Source organism: Rhopalosiphum padi, chromosome 2 (genome assembly GCF_020882245.1).
Source record: "Rhopalosiphum padi isolate XX-2018 chromosome 2, ASM2088224v1, whole genome shotgun sequence".
NCBI lineage: Eukaryota > Metazoa > Arthropoda > Insecta > Hemiptera > Aphididae > Rhopalosiphum > Rhopalosiphum padi.
Window position 1 is genome coordinate 72,066,293 of NC_083598.1, and position 22,908 is coordinate 72,089,200.

The following is a 22,908-nucleotide window of genomic DNA, read 5'->3' on the forward strand; positions in this document are numbered from 1 at the left end:
TATTTAATAACATTTAATTGGTAGCGTTCAGTTTTGAGCACTGTCTGGTACGTTAAGCTACATTATTTTGTACGAACACACATTTATTTACATAATATGTGAATATTCTGATATTGGACATTGATTAAAAATAAACAAATTACATTATTATATTAAGATTTAAAATTGTAAATTCTTTGTATGGTATAATTTTATCAGAAGTGTTAACAGAGCAGAACACGCAGTTTGAACGTGTTAAATTAATATTATACTGAACCTGCATAAGTTGATACGTTGATTCTGAATTATACTATAATATTATTAATAGATTGACTAAACATAACATTTCCTTTTTTGTTTAGTAATAAAAAAATAATATGCTTTTAATTCTTGATAGTCTATAGTGACTCAAAATTGAAGTGTTATTGACTATTGTACGAGTATGTAAATTATTAAATGATTTACAAAAGAAGTTCGTCGTATTACTTTATTATTATTACTATCGGCTGCGTTGGCGAGAACTCCGCAGGAAACAACTATAAATTGTATAATATTAATACATATTAATATATAAGATATAGGTATACAGTGGCGTAACTGGGAAAAAATCTAGGGGGGGCAATGTATAATGAATGTAATATAGGTATTTATTATTATCAAAACCCTGACACCCCTCCTCCACCGGTTAAAATATATACCTTTAGTTTTCAACAAATTGTCAGGGGGGGGGCAAGTGCCACTGTAGGTATATACTTTGGTACCCAACTTTGGTTATTTAATATTTTCTATCGTCTAATTAAATATAAAATAAAATAAAAAACAAATTTTTAATAGTATAACTAGTATACATAAGTGACGCATATATTAAATCATTTACACAACGGACAATACTTATTAGTTATTAAATTAATTACGAAAATGCATACGTGTGACTGTGTGAGGCGTGAATATTTTATATTAGATAGAATTAAATGAACAAATTGATCTTTTTTTTTATTATGAGAGTCAAATACATTATAGGCTATAATCAATATATAGGAAAACAATTTATATAATACATTACTTAATTTATACAATATACATATTTTTTTATTCAAAAGAGTTACTGGTATTAAACATTTAATTCATATGTATTAATATACATTTTTAAAATTTGGAAATTATTTGTCTGATTATTTATCTATAGTATGGCCGAGTTAAGATGATGACTCATTAGGAGACTTGGAGTAATAAATAGGTTTTCCCGAAGTTAACTTACGTTATCTTAACTTGGTTAGTGGTTACAACATGTATTATAATACTATCATTAATTATTTTATTATTTTAGATTCTAAGCGTAGCGATGGATGCATTGATTTTATTATGATGTTTATTTTGTGTATGACTGTATGATTACATTATTTACATTATAAGTTGTCGATAAAATTGGTTTTGGATACCAAATTAAATCTAAATTGTTTTTTTAGTAGGTAAAACTTAAAAATAAAAATTACAAAAGTAAACAGTACTTATTATTATAATTGGGAAAAATAAATAAAAATGAAGGAAAAATAGGAAATTTTACGAAAATCCAATTTTTGACAAAATGGATTTTGTTTTTTTATGTAACTAATCAGATATACTTGAAATTTTCACAAAATAATTATATTATTGTTTTCTATTTACAATACAATTTTAAAAACATTGTGACTATTTTTGAGCTATTTATAGGCATTCAAATTTTTCAATTCTTTAGAAAAAAATTTCGCTAGGTAGAAATGCTTGAAAAATTAATTCAAAGATCCTCATAAGTTGGTAATTTCTAATTAAAAAAAAAAACGAAAATCTATAGTCACAACATTACAACATTAAGTTAAAATATTGACAAAATTCATAAAAACCCCAAATTATTTTAGTTAGAAATTTATAAAAAAATTTATTAACTACAAAATAATTTTCAAGTATTCATAATTTTGATGAATTTTGTAAAAAATTGAATTTCATATATACATAAAATAGATTTTCAATTTTTTTCTTATTTCTGCAAAAATTACCAAAATATTCTAATGTTAATTTAAGTCTATGTTGGTTATTCAATATTCAGTAATTGATTGCAACAAATTCGGCTTAATTTTTTTTTTTTTTAATAGTTTTTCTATTTGTAAAATCAATACAACATTCATCACTTCACTGATCATTTAAAAATGTATACTTTTACTTTACAACAATCATTATGTTTATAATAAAACCATAACGATATTATCATTAATTTAGTCGTAAATCACAATATAAGTAACATTGAATGAATATCAATAGAATTTAATTGGTTTTTTCCTAGTTTCAATTCATATGTTATTGATGAAATCGCTAAGAAGAATAACAAAACCGTTCTTAGAATCCCTCCTTACCATTGCGAATTAAACCCCATAGAACTGGTTTGGTCAATGATAAAAAAATATGTTAAAAATAAAACCAACAACACAATATTCAAATCATTGGACATCCAATACTTGTTATACAAAGCTCTTATCAGAGTCAAAAAAGAAGATTGGATATATTTTATTGGTCGTGTTAAGGAGGAGGAACTTAAATTTTGGAATTTGGACTTTATTTTTGATGAGCTTGTTGATAACCTTTCATCTCATAAAAACGATGATGTTGATGACGATTTTAACTAATATATGTAATGTATGTATGTAAATATTTGATTAAACTGTGTAGTGTGTATAATATTGTTTTAAATGTGTATTATTTACGTTAATACATTTTTTTATTATTTATTTTATTAGTATTTATACAAGTATCAGTGGCAAAGCCATGGGGGGGGGGCAGTGGGCCATGCCCCCCCATCAGCTATATCAACTTAATATAAAAATAAACTGTTATTGTTAATTGTTGATTATGTTTTTTTGGTATTTTGAGTTTGCCCCCCTTCCTATTTTAAAATCCTGACTACGTCACTGACAAGTATACTTGTATATATGTGTAGATTAATTTATAATATTACAGTAGCAATTCACACGTTACTATTAGACATTAGTTCATTTAAATAAAGTTTTTTAATAATACAACATATACTATGTACATATGTATACAATTAATGTAGATACATGCTGTATAAGTGTATAATGCTTATTTTCAATATGACATGTGAGGAGGCTGTGATGTCATTTTAACTTGGTCTCAGTATAAATCATTTGCAAGTTTTAATATTTATATTATATTATATATTATTATAAAAATACAATTAATAATAATATTTTATTTATTTGGTTATTAGGTAATTAAATATAATTATTTTTATAATTGATTAAGATTAAAGTAGAATCTTTTTGACGAAGAACCAAGGGATATGCCAAAAGGTTATTCTTTTTACTCTCAATTTAATATGATATGTTACTAGTTTATCTTTTTTTTTACTTATTGACTATTTTACAAATACTCTAATTGTAAATACTCTGTTTACATTAAAATTTAAAATACATAATTATTTATAAATAAAAAAGGTATTTATGATTCAAATTTGATATGTATAAAAAAAAAATATGATGGTGTGGATTGCTTATAATTTCTTAGTATCTATAGCATGGGGTCATCAAATGGTGGCCGCGAACACATTTTATCCGGCCCACAAACAAAGAATAAATAACACATATTATGACAATATTATATGTGTTATTGTTATAAATTATTACTTTTGTATAATATTATTGGTTTTTAAATAATGTAAACTATTTATAAATGTACTAAGAATTTTGATGGCTTACAAAACATTTTCAGATTCCTAATGTGGCCTTTCAAAAATATTAATTGATGACCCTTTATATTTTTTCCCAATCTTTCTACTGTATACAACTAATATGCCCTATTAAGTAAGTATATTCAACAATATTTTAATTTATAATATTTCAGTTACATATTTTATATTATTATAATGTAATTTAATAAATGAAAGTATTTAGTTGAAAAAAAAAAAAAAATTATTATTTATATTTTTATTATCGACAAAGTTAACGCATTTCTGAGACATAGCACAAGTATTTTGATACTTGATATGAATGACGAGATGACGAAAAATGATAATATAAAATAGTTTTTAATAATTTATTACTTATTTATAAAAATTTTTGTTCGTCATTAAAACCACTTTTACATTGTTAGTTTATTATGAGAATATATGATCTAAAACTCTAAAACCTAGATATAATTGTTGAGTGGTAATAGTAAAACACAGTACAAACAGCAGAACATATTATACTGTAGTCGAAATTTTACTGATAAGAGTGCAAGACAAGATAGCCATAATCTTTAATTATATTCAATTAAAATTAAAATTAATGTTACTCCTAATGGTTCTAATAGGTAGGTCAGTTTAAATCTAATAAAAAGTATCAACCAGAATCTAACCTAACCCTGGATGTCTAATTGGGATGGGCCATAAAATACCAATATAGATTATCATTTTGATTTGATATACCTAATATATAAAAAAAATATGTACCAAATAAAAATAATTTAACATTATTCTTTTGAAAGTTTTGATATTAACCTATTAAGAAGACGTCATACCCATACGTGTTGTCTCCGTATTTTACACATACGACGTGGCAAATTTTCATTCGCCAGTTTCAATAGTGTGCTGTTAGTTTTGATATTAGAGTGAATTGAAATATTATAAAATTTAAAGGTAAGATTATATCTAGGACTCCATGTAGCCTTTTATTGATATCATTACCTTTAAGTTTAATAATAGATAAATTGGCTCTACTTTTAAAGATAAAAGCATAAAATGTATTCTGCTGAACAGAAATTTGCTTTTTTTTACGTTTGTAATATGGAGACACATGCAAGTATGACGTCCTCTAAAAGTTAAAGAAAAATATAATATTATAATAATTTTCAATAGCTTTTCCTTTTTTTAACTTTATCATAAAAAGCTTCAGAAAATTAATAAATTTTAAATCTTAATAAAATAGGTTTGAAAAAAATAGTCTAATTATTAAGATAAAAAGCAAATTTTAATTTATATTATATATCAAAAAAAAAAATATTAAAAAATAAGTTTTTTTTAGTTAAATTTTTACAATTCTAATATAAGATTATCCTTTATTTTCTTTTTAGAACGATCTTTTGACCTAATTATAAAATGTTTACCGTACAATTGAATGAGATATCCTTCGAGTTCTAATTCGAAAATACATTGATCTTTGGGTAAAGCTGCAAAACAAATTTTATTATATTTTACTTAATATATTGTCATAATTTGTTATACAAGAAACTAACTTTTTAATTTATTATCGACTCCTATGATTTGGAAAGTATTTTTTGTTTCAAGAATTATTACACCTGTCAATAAAAGATATGAACAACATTTGGAACTGATAACTTTGATGTGAGCACCATGAAAATCACACTTGTAAAGTGAAGTCAGAAATTGCTCCCAATGTTTACATCCTGGTGTGCCATCCCATCTGTAAAATCATAGAATTTATGAATAATAATGCTTAAAAAATAGGCCTTATCTTACCCTCTTTTGCGGAGATCATCAAAATTAACAATTTTTTTCATATATGACATCCAAAGCTCATTCAACTTCATTGCATCAGTATATGATAAAACATCTTTTGGTGGATGATTTAATCCTAGTATTCGTTTCAATTGGTTTTTTGGTTTACATTTATCTACAGGTTTCGGTTTTTTCTTGTGTGTGTAATTACCCAACCAATATATCTAGAAAATTAATCTTTATTAATAATTATTACTTTTTTAAATATAATATTTTACTACTTACCCTTTTAAGTCCAGAATCTATTTCTTTATTAGTCACCTTTAATGGCAACAATTGACGAGTTAATTGATTAACAGTTAATGGATTTTCCACTTTTGATGTACCAGAAGACTCAAATGCCGTCTGTGTCAGTGGAGTGTATAAAATGTTAGCTATGAACGTGTAAAATAGTTAACGCGTAATAATAATTTAATACAATTTCAAATTTACTTACACATGTTTTAAATCGGCCAGTTAAAAAAAAACAATGAAAATTCTTGACCACGAATCGATGATGTAGGGCATATTCTGCCAGTTGACCATGAACATTAAATCGGTTTCCGAACGTACATGAGTGAATCGTGAATCCAACCGATTCAATACTCAGGAGACCGAAACGAAGCTGTTGTCAATGTACCGCATTGGTCTCTGGCGCTATGTCGTCAGTGATAAGAGTGCACTAAACGGGATGGGGGGCGCATGAGCCCACGAGCGAATTGTACGGAAACGATTCGAATAAGTGCTACGTTATTATTGTTGCCGGTTGCAGCAGGCTGCAGCGCGGGAGACTGCGTCGCGTAGCCGTTTGTGGAACGTGGCCGGTGATAACAGCTGCACACCGGTGATAAGCACGTGCACTTCGCTGCGCTTTGGTCGCGGGCAAATCCATCGGTCGCCGGTCGGGTGAGGAACCGTCGTCGGTCCGGGCCGCTTCACACGGTCCCTTACCCCGGCGGCCGACGTGGACTCGCCCGGACCATGACCTGCCCCAACGCGCCGGCCGGTGCGCAGGCCGAGCCAAGGCGGCCCCCGTGTGCGCGGTCCGCCGACGGTTACCCGACATTTTGGGCACCCGCTGTCCGCACGTGTGCATTTTGAGTCGAACCGTTCACGGACGCATCACTTGCCCGGATTCGTACCAGGGTCCCAGGACGTCGCGCGCGCGGCCCGGCATACTGCCGGTCGCGGTCTGTCGTCGCCGGTCGGTCGGTCGCTTCGTCGCACGGAGCGTGCGGACTCCCGACCGCGGACCACTCATTAGCGCAACGCCGTACCCAAGAGAAGGTCGTGCGTGCCCCAGCATGACCCCTGTCGAGGCTCAGGGCTTTTGCGTGCTGCTGTTGATCATCATCTATTATTACGTTTCGCTGTGGTCGTTTTTTTCCCGTTACGACGGCACGGTGATCGACCGCCGTGGCTTTTACATATTCTTTTGGTTGTTCTAACAATCTAACACGACCGCCACGCCGACCTCGACGCAGCCAGTGCAACGACCACCGCCGCCGGTCGTGTCCAGTGTCCACACGTTAATATAATATATAATATGTTTTACTCTATTGCTAAATCGGTACGTATCTACACGCACGTTTTTAGTAATTATAATAATTATTAATATTGTGACCGATACGCCACCCGGACGACGACTATACACAACACATAATCGTTTTATTACGTAGATTTAGATGAGGGTGCATACCGTCATGCACCGCCTTTGAACGTAGTTTGCGTGACAAGAACTATCGTAAATAGATTTGATCGCAATCAGATTTCCGCGAGCGTTTTTTCCAGAAAACTTTAAGCTTACTGCTTAGCAGTTTTTTATACACGTGTATTATTATATAATTATGAACGTGAAATGAGGTGTCTATACGGAGAACACTGAGAGCAATTTCTCGAGATTATAAGACGGGTACAGATTTTGTTCTGTCCTCTCATTTGTATAAAACTAATAGTCTAATATTTGTTCATTGTTGTGTATAAGCCATTAGAAAACATTTGTTTTTATTTTAAAAGCATTATGCTTAACAATTATTTTTCTGTACCTATAATAAATTAGTAATAATTTCTAATACATAAAAATTAAGTCATTAAAATATCTATTCTGATTGGCCGTAGATATATGATAGAATATAATGTGTAGGTTCATTTAAAGCTGTTTTCCATAATACAATATGGATACAATATTAACTCCATATTATATTTTCACCAATTGTACAATTTAAAAAAACTTCAAGGACTGCTATATTCCACCATTATATTTTTAAACCCTATAAATAAAAAAATATTATATTTACTACCTCACTGCCCCCCCCCCCTCAAAAAAATATACTCCAAGTTATACGTCATTGATGATAGACGTTTATTATTATGTTTATCTGTCACAGTAAATCGATAGACCGCGCAATAGGTACTTGAGTGACCCCGACGCATATATAATATATGCACCGATAAATTTCTGCCATTAAATTCGTGGGTCATTTCTACTTCCATACTTGCTAATATTAAGTATTACACTGAATTTAAAAAAAATTGTAATTCTCATTTTATGGTTGAAATTTTAGTCATTAAAAATACACGAGGTGCATTGACACTTCATGCAAAATTTATACAACGCGCGGTCTTCGAGGCACACCTACCTGGCTACCCATCTTTAATATTATGTGTATTTTATAATTTAGATGTTGGCATTTGCCAATGAAATTATAGTGGATGGTACAAACTGAGTACCTACTACAATCAAATTGATATGCTGCGTGAAAAACCTTTCAATTATTAACTTAAAATATTTTGTGTCCCAATATTATTTTTATAGTATTTTTATATCATTTTGTAAAACGATTATGATAGAAGTAATATATATTTTTAAACCATGGAATCTCTATAATTTTCTATTATTGATTATTCAATATATTTGTTGAAATGTTATAATTTATATTATTTTATCAGTTTAGATTTTAAAACATTTAACGTGTAATTTAACGATTTTTACTTGTAAGTTATTTTAGATTTTAAGCAAAGCAACGAGTGTATTGATTTTACAATGATGTATTCTTTTATCTGACATCAATTTTTGGAACAGTAGAAATGTTTTGATTTTCATTTAAAAGGGTAATAGGGTGGCTTTTGGTAGAAAATTGAATCAAAAAACAAAATCAAAATTAAGGAAAAACGAAAATTTTTATTACGTAAAACCAATTTTTGAAAAAACGATTTCGTTTTATTTTCTTAAAAATAATGACTTGAAATTATGACCGAATATTCATATTAGCATTTACTAAATACAAAATATTTGAGATTTTTATGTGCTATTTAAAGTTATTTTGAATTTTCAACTTTTTTTTATTTTTTTTGTATGATAAAAATATTTGTTTTTGGTTGTAATAGCTTGAAAATTTAATGCAAGGTTCCTCGTAAGTTTTTCAATTACCAATTAAAAAATATTGAAAATGCATACATAATCACAATGTTCATTGTTTTAAAATTTGAAGTTCTAATTTTATAAAATTCATCAAGGTCACACCAGCATTTTAAAATTGTTTTATAGTGTCTTTAAAATTCATAACATTTTTCCATATACCTATTCCATAGTATAAGTTATTCTTACAAGAATTATAAAAAATAGTTTAGTGAAATTATAAATTTAAAGCAAAATTATTTTGCTATAATTCAAAAACTCTATTCACAGAGACCTGAAACATTCACCTGCTATAATATTTTGTATATTATACACAATGACATTTTTATAATAATTAATATTTAATAATATTATAAATGCAATGTTTTTGAAATTAAAAACAAATTAAACCAACTTAATGTAATAGGGTAGTTGTAGTACTAGTACTTAAAATAAATTAGTGTAATAACAATATAAAAAAAAAAATTATCTTTAAATTTAGCCATGCAGTTTTTGCTCAGAATTATTTTCTGTGTACAGAGATTTATCATTGAATTCAAATTTAGCGCATACATTACAGTGACTAACTAGTAACTTAATATCCCGACACGGTACACTGGAAATCTACTGTACAACAGAGACACAGAGTGATAAAATTCTTCCAATTTTTATATTTAAATACTTACTTATTCTGTATTCATATATCATATATAATATAATATGCGATATGATATATTGATTATAAATCATCATATAAAATATAAAAGAGATTAAACAATTTTATACTACTAATAATAAGTTGTATTAATATTTCATGTGTTTACTTTTAAACTAATATATGCATGTAACTGTTAGTGTAACTATAGATGAAAAATCGAGTGCTAAATGCTTAAAAGATAACTATTAGAAAGCTCTATTTCAGGTTTTAAATATTATTGATGTATTAGGGCATTAGGCTGTTAACAAGATCCAGTTCTTAGATTCTGAGTGGAGAAATGTAAGTATTGTTTTTTATTCTAATAAAAATGTTTGTTTGTGGCCTGTCAACACATTTGGGACAGTAAAAATGCTTTAGTTTTAATTTTAAATTCTGAGGGTAGTTTTTGGTAGAAAATTAGATCAATTGGTACTTTAGGGAGTTAAAGTGAAAAGATCTGTTTAAAATTAAAATTTTGACGAGATTCGGATAGTGTATAATTGTAATGATGTTTTTTTGATATTGATCAATTTTTTATTTCGTTTTATAATTATATACACCAATGTACGTGTTGTACATAATTTTAATTATTAATTGGATGAATATTCAATGGTCCGTATCGGTATCGAGTTTTCAAAAAAAAAAAAAAAATGTATTTATCTTAATCTGCACGGTATAACGTATAAATAGTAAATACATATAGCTTTCTATAATATAAATTGGCTACTGGCAGTAAATAACTTGTGAGCACGAGTTCAATTTTTTGTACAAACCATATACATTATTACAAAATGTATTAATGTTAAATATAAAAACACAACATTTTGTAAAGTTCGTTGTAAAACATTAAGTGATAATAATTAAACAAAAAGTTTTATAAAAAAAATATGTGTTGACACAGCAGCTGCTCGGAACCTATATTATAGGTATGTGACACGTATAAAAATATTTTTATTATGAGGTTCGCGGTTTTATCTATTTCAAACAAAAACATTGCATGTATAATAATGGTGATGTACAATTTTTAATTAAAAATAATAGTAATTAATAGGTAAAATGTAAAATTTATCAAATTAAATTATTATTCGAGTAAATGATCATGCCCACAAGTAGAAACTCGTGGTTTAATTTTCGAAATATTTTAGACTAAAATAAAATAGACATTTGATATTTTCGATATTTTTTTTCCATAAATATTGATAAATTATTTTTGTTCGGTCAATACCTAGAAAATGTAATACACAAGGTGAATTATTAGTAGTTTTTAGTATTCTTACTGAACTAATTTTTAAAATACATAAGCTCAAATTCATTTTATATACATTTTAAGTTTAATTTGGCACAAAATTATATATTTAATGAAGATTAAAGTTTTAAGTAAGTCATTTTATTCTAATTTAAAAATATTCGTGGCTACTATGGGAAAATGTTATCGTATATTTTATACTTACAAGTTACAATGGCATTTTCATATACAATTTATTCACCAAAAATTAATTCAACCTACTGTAACTTTACTTGATAGTAAAATAAATTATTTAGCAATATTAGTAAATCATAAAACTTGGTAAAAGTATATGTATAGCAGACAAATCGTCTTCGATTAGAATGGTTTTTGTGTGCAATGATTTATTATTGAATTCAAATTTAACACATTTACCTACTTTACAATGACTAATAACTTAATGATGAGGTACCTACACTATCCAGTATTCCTACTGAAAAATTGTGGTTAAATATACTTTCCTTCTTTTTTAATTTATAGATTAAGTGAAAACAGATATAATTGTGAAATAGATAATTACGGGATATTTCAGCAGTGACGGATAGGATAAGTACTGGCCCATCTAGTTTCAGAACTTTTTAGCTCGCCAAAACACTTTAATAATATATAGCTTATGACAATTAGTTTTAATATTTATTTACCAAAATTTAATCAGGTCATTAATTAAACTCAATAATAACTCATTATTTGGTTCTATCTAGGCCTTGACATTTGTATTTGTTAAAAGTTATTATAACAAACGAAGATGCGTTTAAACCTATATTTACCAATAAACCTGAAAATATTGCTATGGTTTAGCATCGAATGCTACATGTGGTACTGCAGCTGTCAATTAATGTGCGAAAAAATTACTTTCAAAATTGAATATGCAATTAGCAAATTTAATTTAGTTTGTATTTTAGAGAGGTAAAAATATTTGGGAAAAACAAACAAATAATTAAGGTAAAACCATTATTTTTGTGTAACACGAAAACAATTTATGACCTAAGTGTTTATATATTAATTTTCTATACAACTATTCGTGTTATTATTTTCAATATATTTTGACTTTTTGATGATAAAAATTTACGAATTTGTAAAAATTATTGAAAATTTGTTACAAGGTTCCTAATAAGTTGTTTATTTTCCAATAAAAAAATTTAAAAATGTTAAGTTACAATATATTTTTATAAGTATTTAAAGTTCAAAATCTTGAAAAATACATGCAAACTATAAGTATTTTGTAGCAATATATGTATAAAATCTTTAATTTTTGTAGCTATAAGGTTTAAAAATACAACATAATACTCATCATATATTACAATATAAAAGTAAATCAACAAACTTTTATTATAATTATCTATGTTGTTTTTTTGCGGATATCCGTAGATATCGTGTAATGTTATAGGAAGTTTATTGCATTATTGCGGAAACTTGTGATTTTAATTCTCATATTTAATATTTAATAATTAATAAAATTGTTCGAGAACATTCGATAGACTTCCTATCTACGGGTATCCGCTGAAGAAAAACACATAGGTCATAGATAATTATAATAAAAGCTTGTTGATCTACATTTATATTGTAAAAAGAAAGCTAAAATATATTCGTTTAAAAACATATATATATTTATATTATCAATAGGGAACGGATTTATACGTAATAAAAATACAAAAATATGTTCATAAATATGGAAATATATAATTTATAAAATATGTGCTAACGCTGTCCAAATATGTAGGAAACAATTTTTTTTATTTCTGTATTGCAATTTGCAATGCATTTACGGAAAAAAATACATCAAATATAATTATAAAAATATCAAATAAATCATTTGTTGCATTGAATAATTACAATTTCTTTTAAATTATTGAATGTTAAATGTCACCTATTAGGTCTCAAAATATTTTTAAGCGGCTAAACGATCATTCCACATCAACCAATAATGTACAGTGGTCGCCGCTTATTGTAATCACGGTTAATGTTATCAATCATCTTTTATTGTTATCTAAAATTATAAGTACTGGCCTGATGTATACTTATATGTGTAAATTATATCGGTTATTATAATCAATACGCCGCATAATGTTATCAGTTTGACAGTTTGAGATCATAAAATAAACATTATACACGGGAAATTGTTTTAAACATGGAGTTGTTGCAGAAAGTATCAAGTAGGAGTAAGAAGAAGAATATGAAGAAATAGACTTAGATTTTAAAAATTGGTTGAAAATGGTGAAAATATATAATCTATCACATCAAATTTTACCGAAGAAGATATTTTACACGTTTTATTTCAAACATATAAACTTGAAGAAATTGAGATAGCCACAAACGTATACCTAGCTACTGAAAAACCTACAAGTTCTTTTGAAATGAGAGAGACCCTACGAGTATTACGAAGAGGAATGCAACATCACTCGTCAAATTTTGAATTAAATTATAAATATGAACATTTTATTAATGATCTTTTAACGATACGAAAAAAAATAAACATCAATAAATTTTTTCAAAAAAAATTTTTTAACAATTTTAAATTTTGTTTATTTACCCACAAACTTTAAAATTTAAATAGTAATAAATTATAATTATTTATAAATAATAATTTTTGTTAATAACTATGTGTGTATTAAATTTGATACAACATTAAATAATTTTTTTTTTTATTTAAAGTGTGTTTTATATTTTTTCAACTTTCATTTAGTGTTATCAATCGGATTATATAATCAATTATGTCCCTTACTAAAGTGATTACATTAAGCGGCGACCACTGTAATTTGAGCATGTTTACTTATATCGCCTATCATCGAGGTAAATACATTAATCATAAAATAAATATATACTAGATATATTAAATACAAGATTAGGCCCGAGAAATCATGAGCAAAATAACGCCTAAAAATATAAATCACGACAATGTACCGATAAATGGCTGTTTTCGTTCATTGCAACATAATCGCTTAAAAACTTATGAATGATGAAATGATAAAACGTATGTTTAAAAATATTTATAAATTAATAAAATATATAAAAATATATAATCATACTAAAATATGTAAAATTAAATTGGCGTCATTTTAATAGGAATAATTTAAATCGTGAACATTTCTTATCGATTTTAGATATCTTATTATTATTGTAAAAATATGCATTTACATATAAATCCGTTTCCTAATTTTATTAAACTAAAAAATGTGAAAAATAATAAATATAGGTACTAACGAAAAGATTTAATTACAAGATATTATATAGATTTTTAAATCATCGTATTCGGACACAACATCGTATCGTATAGAATTTTGTTTAATTTGTTTATCTAAAATAGTTAGGTAACTAGGTGAGCATTAATATTACCTAATCGTCCTAACCTATTACTTATTAGCCAAAGATTAAATCTTTCCATGGTTAGTTTAACTTCATCTCAAAATAATTCATTAATAGAATTTTTTTACAGAGAAACAAATATAGATAAACTAATATTATTAATTGAATTACCTATTGTAAAAGCAATTAAGCAATTTTTAGATATAACTAGCTAAGTGCTGAAATTAAATAAAGGGTGACTTGTAGCAGTTTAGACAGAACTTTTAAGGGAAAAATTTAGTCCCAATGTTCAAAAAAATATGAAGAAAAAAGTTGTTTTCATTCTCTTGCCGAAGTTTATTCAAACGTACCTACTATGTTACATAATTGTCATAAATTATTATTTTTTAATAATCACATAACAATTAAAAAAATTAACTATATTCCAATAGGAGTGGTTATCACCCCATTCTTTAAAGCTGCCACTAGTAGTTTATATAGCACTTCAAGCTTCCCTATAATTGCATCAATGATTGCGATCAATTATATACTAATTGTTCCAAGTATTCAATATTAAATTTATAGTACAATTACTACAATTATTAATTAATAGAAATTGCATAATTTAACAATACATTATTAGTTATTATGTAATAAGCTATACGTAAATAAGCAGTCACTTAAACAGTAACGCATTGTTGATTAAATACCGTTTAATAATTTCATGATTAATTATTAATGAGTAAAATAATTGTTAAAATTGATTTTACATAAAAAATATATATTTATTTCAGGTTTGAGATGTCAAAAATTTGTATAAATACTATGAAAATGTTAGTTTATTACAATATAATGAACAAAAGTTTTTTTTTTAGATAATCACTTTAAAAAAGTAACATAATAGCAAGTCAATTAAAATATATTCCTCTACTGACACAAATAAAAGTGCAGTAACCTTGGAATCTACCGATGAACACAATTATTCAGGTAATACATTTTAAATCGTTTGATATTATAGTTTTTATTTTATGTAAATACTAAATACTTAAAAATAAATGTATAACTTTATACCGAGTAAATTTATTATCATTTCAATTTTAGATTCCAATACATAATGCGCAACTCAAATTATAACCAGTATAACCAGATCAGTAGAACCCTGGGGTTAAAGTGAGGAGGACGCAGGGGAACTTCCCTAACTCGAATAGTGGTTAAAAGCGTCCCCTTTAACAAATTATTCGTAAGGTGGTAAGGTACGCCGGAACGCTCCAATTATAATCAAACATTTGTCAATATAATTCAGAATTCTGTTGAGATTAAATCTTGATTTTTATTTATTTATTTTTATCAATTGTTACTTTACTTTTATAAAATCTATTTAATAAAAATTATGGACTATCTAATGTGTTTAACTATTTTTTTGTGTAATGTTTACTTTTTAGTATTAAGTACTTGTATTTAGTTATTTAAATAATTTGTTGAAAATAAGTTACGGCCAACAGGTAAATTAAATCGTATTTATGTAAAATTATCATTAATGAATATTAGAGCTTTTTTTAATATAACCATTTTTTGTGTTTAATTTCCATAGTTTTATTAAAAGACAACCACTACTTACAATTTTTTATATTGAGAAAAAAAAAATATATTCTCTTTCAAAATATTAAATTTCTATAAAACATAGGTTATTGTTAAAAAGTAGTATTATTTGTCATTTAAATTATTCATGAAATAAATTAAAAATTTGAACATTATTCAGGGTTAAAAACTTAAAAGTGGGATGAGTTTAATGTTACACAATCACTGTTTATAGTGTTTATAGATCACATATACTTTATGCATTAGAAATTGTACATAAAATGATACATGGAACGCTTATAACTACATAAGTCACCTTTGGGATTTTTTCCCACTTTAAGCCTATTTGTCTAGGTCATTTTTTTTAACAATATAAATATTATTCTTTTGATCTTATTTTATTTGTATAATAACTTTAAAAAAAATCGTGCGTAATTATTTAAATAGCCGTAGGTACTAGCTAGGTGTAGAATTATTATTTAACTGTACCTATAGGTACTTTATAGTATACACACATTATTATTATTTAGGTATAGTTACTAAAAAATATAATATTATTAAATCTTACGAGTATGTCACGGTTTCTAAACTATAAAATTTTGTAAGTTATAACTGGTGCAAAAAGGAATGACCTTTTTTTCTAATTTGGCGGAAAACGGAAAGTTAATTTTTAACAGTGACCATCGCCGCCCATAACTTAAATAATCTAATAAATATTACAAATTACTTCATAAATATTTGAAATATTTTTCATTTGCCCCTCTCCTACCCTCCTAAAATGATATCTACCGGTATATATCATCGGAAATAGTAAGTATGTATATTAAAAAAAAATTAATAATAATAAAAAAATAATATAATAATTGCAGACCTAACTAAATGATTTCACTCAAAAATTGTATACAATAATATTGTATATTAATATTTGTGTATTTTAATAACTGTTTAGTAACTATAAATTATAATGCATTTAAAATTAATAAATTCATTTTTTTTTACTAATCTTTTATTTAGATTATTATAAGAAAAATACACTATTTATTGTTATTTACATGACAGGAGTATTTTATGTTTAGGAAAAAGGTCAAATTTAAAAAATAGTTAACATCAAAATAATTAAAAAAATTTGGAATATTTTGTTATAGTACTCGTATAGCTGATATATATGATAATAAAGCTTATGATTTAAATAAAAAAATTTAACTTGAAACTATAAGTTAAAAGCCTTTCTAAACATTGTTTCTTTATTTTTTTATTTTGTAGTTATTTCGTTTTTGATTTTTCTGTACCGTATTCCGAAGACGTCTTGCTTATTTCTGAAACGCTCATCAATTTGGATAAGACTACATAAACTGTAAATAAAATATTTTTAATTATATTTATTGATAGAATATTGACAGAATCTTATAATATGTTATGTTTGTTTAAATATTATAAACTTACGTAAACCAATTGGTACCACCAACAATAGTATATGAAGTAAATTTCCTGAAATCAATATGTTAAATGTGAAGTAGAAAAATGGTGTTAAAATTAAGATTGACCAAAAAACTATGTTGAGAAGACTATAATAACGATATGGTGGAACAAATTTCTCCACTGGCTTTACACCACTTTCTTTAAACCAATCTCCTGTGTTAAAGAAGCTGACCATCATTTTATCCTGTTGATTAAATATATATTTATAATTAGAAAAATGTAACAATAATTAGAAACTTACCAATCTATTAAAAAAAACTTATTTTATTTTAATTATCCACATTTTTTATTATTTAGCTCTTAATAATAATAATTTAACTATATAGTATATAATATTATAATGTTTTAATGTTTAAACATACGCATCGGCATCGGGTACTTGTATTAATTTTAACAAATTATTTTTATATCTTGTGATTTTATATACCTACCTAATAACCTACATAATATATAATGAGTAATGACACAGGACATTAGAACATAAGGTTATATGTGTTGTAGATTAGCTAGAACGCGTTTAATTAGTTATAAATAGGAATTATTGTCTTGTTTTTATAAATTAGGTTTGATAACAAATATAATTTAATTTAAATATACATTCTTTATTTTAGACTTTAGTAGGTATAATGATGTTTAAGTTATTTTGATTAAAATTATTTTTAAAGTTAAAGATAATTTTTTTCCTTTATTTATAGGTTATTTTTAATTGAAGATGTTTGAAATTATTTTCAAAAAGCAAGCAAGTAATGTAAAAAATATGAACTATTACTTTTTTCTCGTACATATCGTACATCCATTTATCACATTCTTTGTCGTTTTCTGGAATTTTTTCAACAGGTATTCTTTCCATATATACATGTGCTTCTAACCGTTGACCATTTAACAATGCTCTCAATGTTGGTTTTTCTTCTCTGTATTTGCGAAAGTTATATTTAAAATTAGTGTGTTAGAAAAAAGTTGTCGGCGGAACAAACCCTAAATAAGATATAGCTCGCTACCAACAGCCATTTACTATACACAGATAATTAAATATTGGCTAAAACATATTTAGCTATAATACTACGTACCCTCTAAAAGCCATCTGAACATTATAGACGGCTGGCAAATTGTGTCTAAAATGAGGCAATCCAATGCTAAAACCTTTAGTCCTCGGCAACAAGTGTTCTTTTAACTCTGGTAGTCCTTTTGTTCGAGCAAACTTAATGCTGGCTTCTTGTTTTTCTTTTGTGAATCTGGTGCCTTCTGCATATAACAACATCTACCAGAACATTTCGAAACACGACATTAAAATATTATCATGGTACCTAGAGTATACATTTTTATTGTGTGTAAGAAATACCGTGACTGGGTTTTCATATTCGAACAATGTTTTGAGCTTAGTTTCGATTGTGTACTTGTCTTTTACCAAATCTCTCTGAAGGAATAAAAATTCACCAAACCACCAAGCCCAACCAATCACAGGCATGTACTTGAGACTGTTTTTCGCGAATGCTTTGCAGTTCTTGTTAAATGATGCAATAATTTAAAAACATATTTAATTAATCGCTAGTTCTTATTTCGACTATAAGAATCAGTCGTAAATTAATACAAACTATTTATAAAAACTTACCCCGAGAATGCCACCGATTCGATCGTGAATGACCCAAGCTGTTAGCCAGTCAATTTCATACTTGTGGTTAATAATGAATATCGCGTGTTCTTTGCCAAAATACTTGTAATCTTCTTTGTCTACATAAAAGTAATATTCTACACCAGCCCACCAATCGGATAGGAAAACGAGTTCTATAAGAAAAAGAAAAATATCAACACAAATATAAATTAAAACATTAATATTATTTTTATATAGTATTCATAGGTATAGATATATATTATATTAAGATTACGAATTATCTATTTTTAATTATATTATTATTCCTTGCTTGGAGTATATTTTTATTTATATTTAAATATGTATAAATTTTATAGATATTTTTTTTATTCAACAGTTATATTTTTTTTTTTATAAAATATATTTACAATCAGTAAACACAAAATAAGACAATAAGTAAGCAAGTTAACGTTTTTACTATACTTGAAAAACGTGAGGGAATGTGAAAATTGCTTAAGTAAGTATGCATAATATATATTTATTATTTTATTAAAATGAACTATTACTATGATCACTAAAATAATTAAGCAAAAGTAGATATACCTGAGTAAATAATGTATGAAAAATAATAGTTAATTTTTCTGAAAAGCTCTTTGTGTAGTGGCCACAAGATTATAAAAAATAATAACTGTAACAAATTGACAGTAAGACCAGACACTAAAAACACCAGTGCGATTAATATGTGTGTCACTAGAGATGACTTTATAAACGACATATTATTTGGTTTCTTTGCTCATTAAGTGTTCAAAAACCAAGTATTAAAATTAAATCATTTAAATTTTGAATAACACCGAGGAGTTAAATTGACGTTGGAATAAGCGAATAAAACTAAAAAGTATTTATTTAAAGAAGAATCGTGATTGCTCTTGAATTGAATAACAGAAAACCTGAGATAGAGAAAAACATATGCGTAATGTTTAAGAAACACATAGGTACTAAGGGATTTATCAAATCAAAATGTACCTACAGGTTTTATCAAATACAAGGTTAAGCAAGGTTATTGATTTCATCCGATGATGAATGTTTAATAATAATAAAATATGCACTTTGTACTTACTTCATAATCACAAAATATATTTAAATTAAATCGTTTAACTGTATATATATTATATATATATATATACATGCAGCTTAGACACATTTCTTGTTGTTTTATTTTTTATTATTATTAGATGTGTACCGCTGAATTTTGTGTTATAGTTAACTTACTATTTTACTAAATATATTGATTTATACTCCAATATGGAATATTTTAATTGGCATATTATAATTAAAATTACAGCAAATCAATCAGGGGGTATTGCCTATTCACCAAAATATATCAGTTACTATAGATATAGTTTGTAGGTATATATTTTAATTTATATCTACAGTATACGGCTTCAGACTACGATCTATAGTATGTTTAAACTGGCGGCGTAACCCATTTCACCCAAAAATTACCAGACTAGTTTAGATCAATTTAAAATTAAGTTAGCAATGGTTATTTTAAATATTGTACATTTTTTTTTTACTATTTTAAGTTGTTATTTGTTTTAAATTTTTTAACATCATTTGGTAGGTATGAAGTGATTTACAAACAACTAGAAAAAAATTAAGATAGAATACCGTTTTGAGTAAATTATATACTAGTTTCTAGCAAATAACGCATAAAAAATCCAGTCGTTATTACCAAACGACCCCGTACCGAGCATAAACTGTGTGTTAAATGTTAATAAAATATCGATTCGTTGCACTTATTAAAGATAATATGTTAATGCCTAATAATCATAAATAGAATTTATATTCAAATAACGTAAACACAAATACACATTACACAAGTAAGATTCGATGGTGTTTTGTAAGATGTTCGTGTTCTGCTACATAATAGCCGATATACCCAATAAGAAAATATACATATCTTAAAGATTAAACGTATACACAGATATTTTGGGGTCAAAAGATAGATATTCAATGTATATTAAGTATGAAACATACGTAAATTCTATGACGTTTATTAAACATATAAATTACGCATATATTAGTAGATAATATAAATTTGGGATATGATACGTATATCATAAACGTGTATATTTAGTTAATATGAAAGTATATTTGGTGTAGTTAGCAACGTATAAATTATGTTTAAGATAGGTATAAATATAATTGAACTAAATACTATTTAGTTTAGTGGTATATATTATTATATTAGTAGTATGAATTTGGGATGTGATAAGTATATGATATACGTGTGTTATAATATAAATATAGTGAATTGACATGTAAATCCATTTAAGTTGGCCCTACCAAAAATACACATATGATCGACGATAATTAAACGTAATTTTCCACGGAATATATACGAATATACACCAACGCAATTTAAACTTAATATATTCGTACATTCTTAAACGTAAATCGATTTAAGTTCGACCAACTATTATACCAATACCCCAAAAATTCACGTATTTATCGACGTCAATTAAACAAAATTTTCCCACCAAAAATATACGAAAATATACCAACGTATTTTAAACCTAATAAATTAATATATTGAATTAAACGAAATTTTTCCACCAAAAATATACGAAAATACACCAACGCTTTTTAAACCTAAAATATTCGTGATTTCTCAAACGTAAATAAATTTAAGTTTGATCTTCCAATAATATACGTATTATCGACCTCAATTAAACACAATTTGTCCACCGAAAATATACGAATATACACCAAAAAACCAACGCTTTTTAAACCTAAAATATTCGTGATTTCTTAAAAGTAAATAAATTTAAGTTTGATCTACCAATAATATACGTATTATCGACGTCAACTTAACACAATTTGTCCACCGAAAATATACGAATATACACCAACGTATTTTTAATCTAACATATTGGATAAAACGAACATTTTACACCGAAAATACACGAATATACACCGAAAATACACGAATATATACGAATATACACCAAATATACACCAACGCTTTTTAAACCTCAAATATTCCGATATAAGTAAGGAAAAGGGTTATAAAAGAAAAAACATAACAAGCGTTAAAGTTAAAGTTTCTTTTTTTTACCAGCAAAGTGCATTTCTTTGATTTAGAAACAACGGCAACGCGGCGACTGAAATACAGAGTGTTTTTAAAATGGACAGACCCTATATAAAGACTAACATTTCAGATTTTTTTTTTATCTCAAAAAAGGCTTTTTTCAATTTTTTATTCTTGCTATAAAAGTATATATTATTCCAAATTGCTTTCTAAATTCTCACACGATGCAATTTCGCACAATAATTTATAACATATTATAATGGCAAAGACAAAAAAAAATTATGTACTTAAAACTATTCGTTTTAACATTTGACAGACACACACAATATCATTAGATATGGGCAGTTAGATACAATTACTGACATTTAAATGCAAAAATCGATATGTGACAGCAGCTCGTATTATAATAAGTATCATCCAAATATGTTGACTACAAGTACTGAAACAACTGTGGCAGCAGCAACTACAGTATGCGTTTATATATATGATTTTGAACATTTTATTTTTGGTCAAATTAATTTAGTATATTTAATGTTTATCCTAAATAAATATTTGTTCTATATCTTCCCTGTATACATGTATATGTATATATAGGTATACTCGTATAAATGGATTCCGATAACTAGAAACATTCAATATCTCAACATAGAGTTGTTCGACGTCAACTGAGACTCATTTTTTTTGCATGACAATAAAGATTATTTAAAAAAATATTTTTAATTTTTTAAAATCTTTTTTTTTATGGAAATTACTTATTTTTACTGCCATTTGGTTTATATTAAGTGAACTTTATTGTAAGTTAAAAATTAACTGAGTAATACCATTTTTAACTATTGATATTATTAATTGAATGAGGAACGTGAGAAATTATTTTGATTAATTGGTTATTTTTGAGTTAAGTGAGATATATATAAAAATATAATTTTAATGGAGTGTTTCATCAATAAAAATTATTGTAACTTTGAAGCACATATGAGTGAAGTAAAGTAGAACAATAAATATTGGTCC

At 26.4% G+C, this 22,908-nt stretch overlaps 2 protein-coding genes and 1 long non-coding RNA gene across 3 annotated transcripts; 1 reads left to right on the forward strand and 2 right to left on the reverse strand.

Moving 5' to 3' along the window:
* Positions 1-4,954: 4,954 nt before the first annotated feature.
* Positions 4,955-6,346, reverse strand: LOC132920906 (ribonuclease P protein subunit p29). Its single transcript, XM_060983634.1, has 5 exons — positions 5,961-6,346; positions 5,750-5,898; positions 5,486-5,688; positions 5,242-5,429; positions 4,955-5,175 (listed from the first exon to the last, which is right to left on the reverse strand). The coding sequence occupies exons 1-5, from the start codon at positions 5,962-5,964 to the stop codon at positions 5,039-5,041; spliced, it is 681 nt and encodes a 226-aa protein (XP_060839617.1). The 5' UTR covers positions 5,965-6,346; the 3' UTR covers positions 4,955-5,038.
* Positions 6,347-6,428: 82 nt separating this feature from the next.
* LOC132920907 (uncharacterized) lies at positions 6,429-16,315 on the forward strand. Its single transcript, XR_009660800.1, has 3 exons — positions 6,429-7,073; positions 15,040-15,151; positions 15,266-16,315. It is a non-coding gene; the product is annotated as an uncharacterized LOC132920907 (long non-coding RNA).
* A 540-nt stretch (positions 16,316-16,855) lies between these two features.
* LOC132920905 (1-acyl-sn-glycerol-3-phosphate acyltransferase delta-like) lies at positions 16,856-19,806 on the reverse strand. The gene is made up of 7 exons (XM_060983633.1): positions 19,413-19,806; positions 18,831-19,003; positions 18,561-18,722; positions 18,289-18,479; positions 17,991-18,132; positions 17,186-17,405; positions 16,856-17,094 (listed from the first exon to the last, which is right to left on the reverse strand). The coding sequence occupies exons 1-7, from the start codon at positions 19,582-19,584 to the stop codon at positions 17,006-17,008; spliced, it is 1,149 nt and encodes a 382-aa protein (XP_060839616.1). The 5' UTR covers positions 19,585-19,806; the 3' UTR covers positions 16,856-17,005.
* Positions 19,807-22,908: the final 3,102 nt, after the last annotated feature.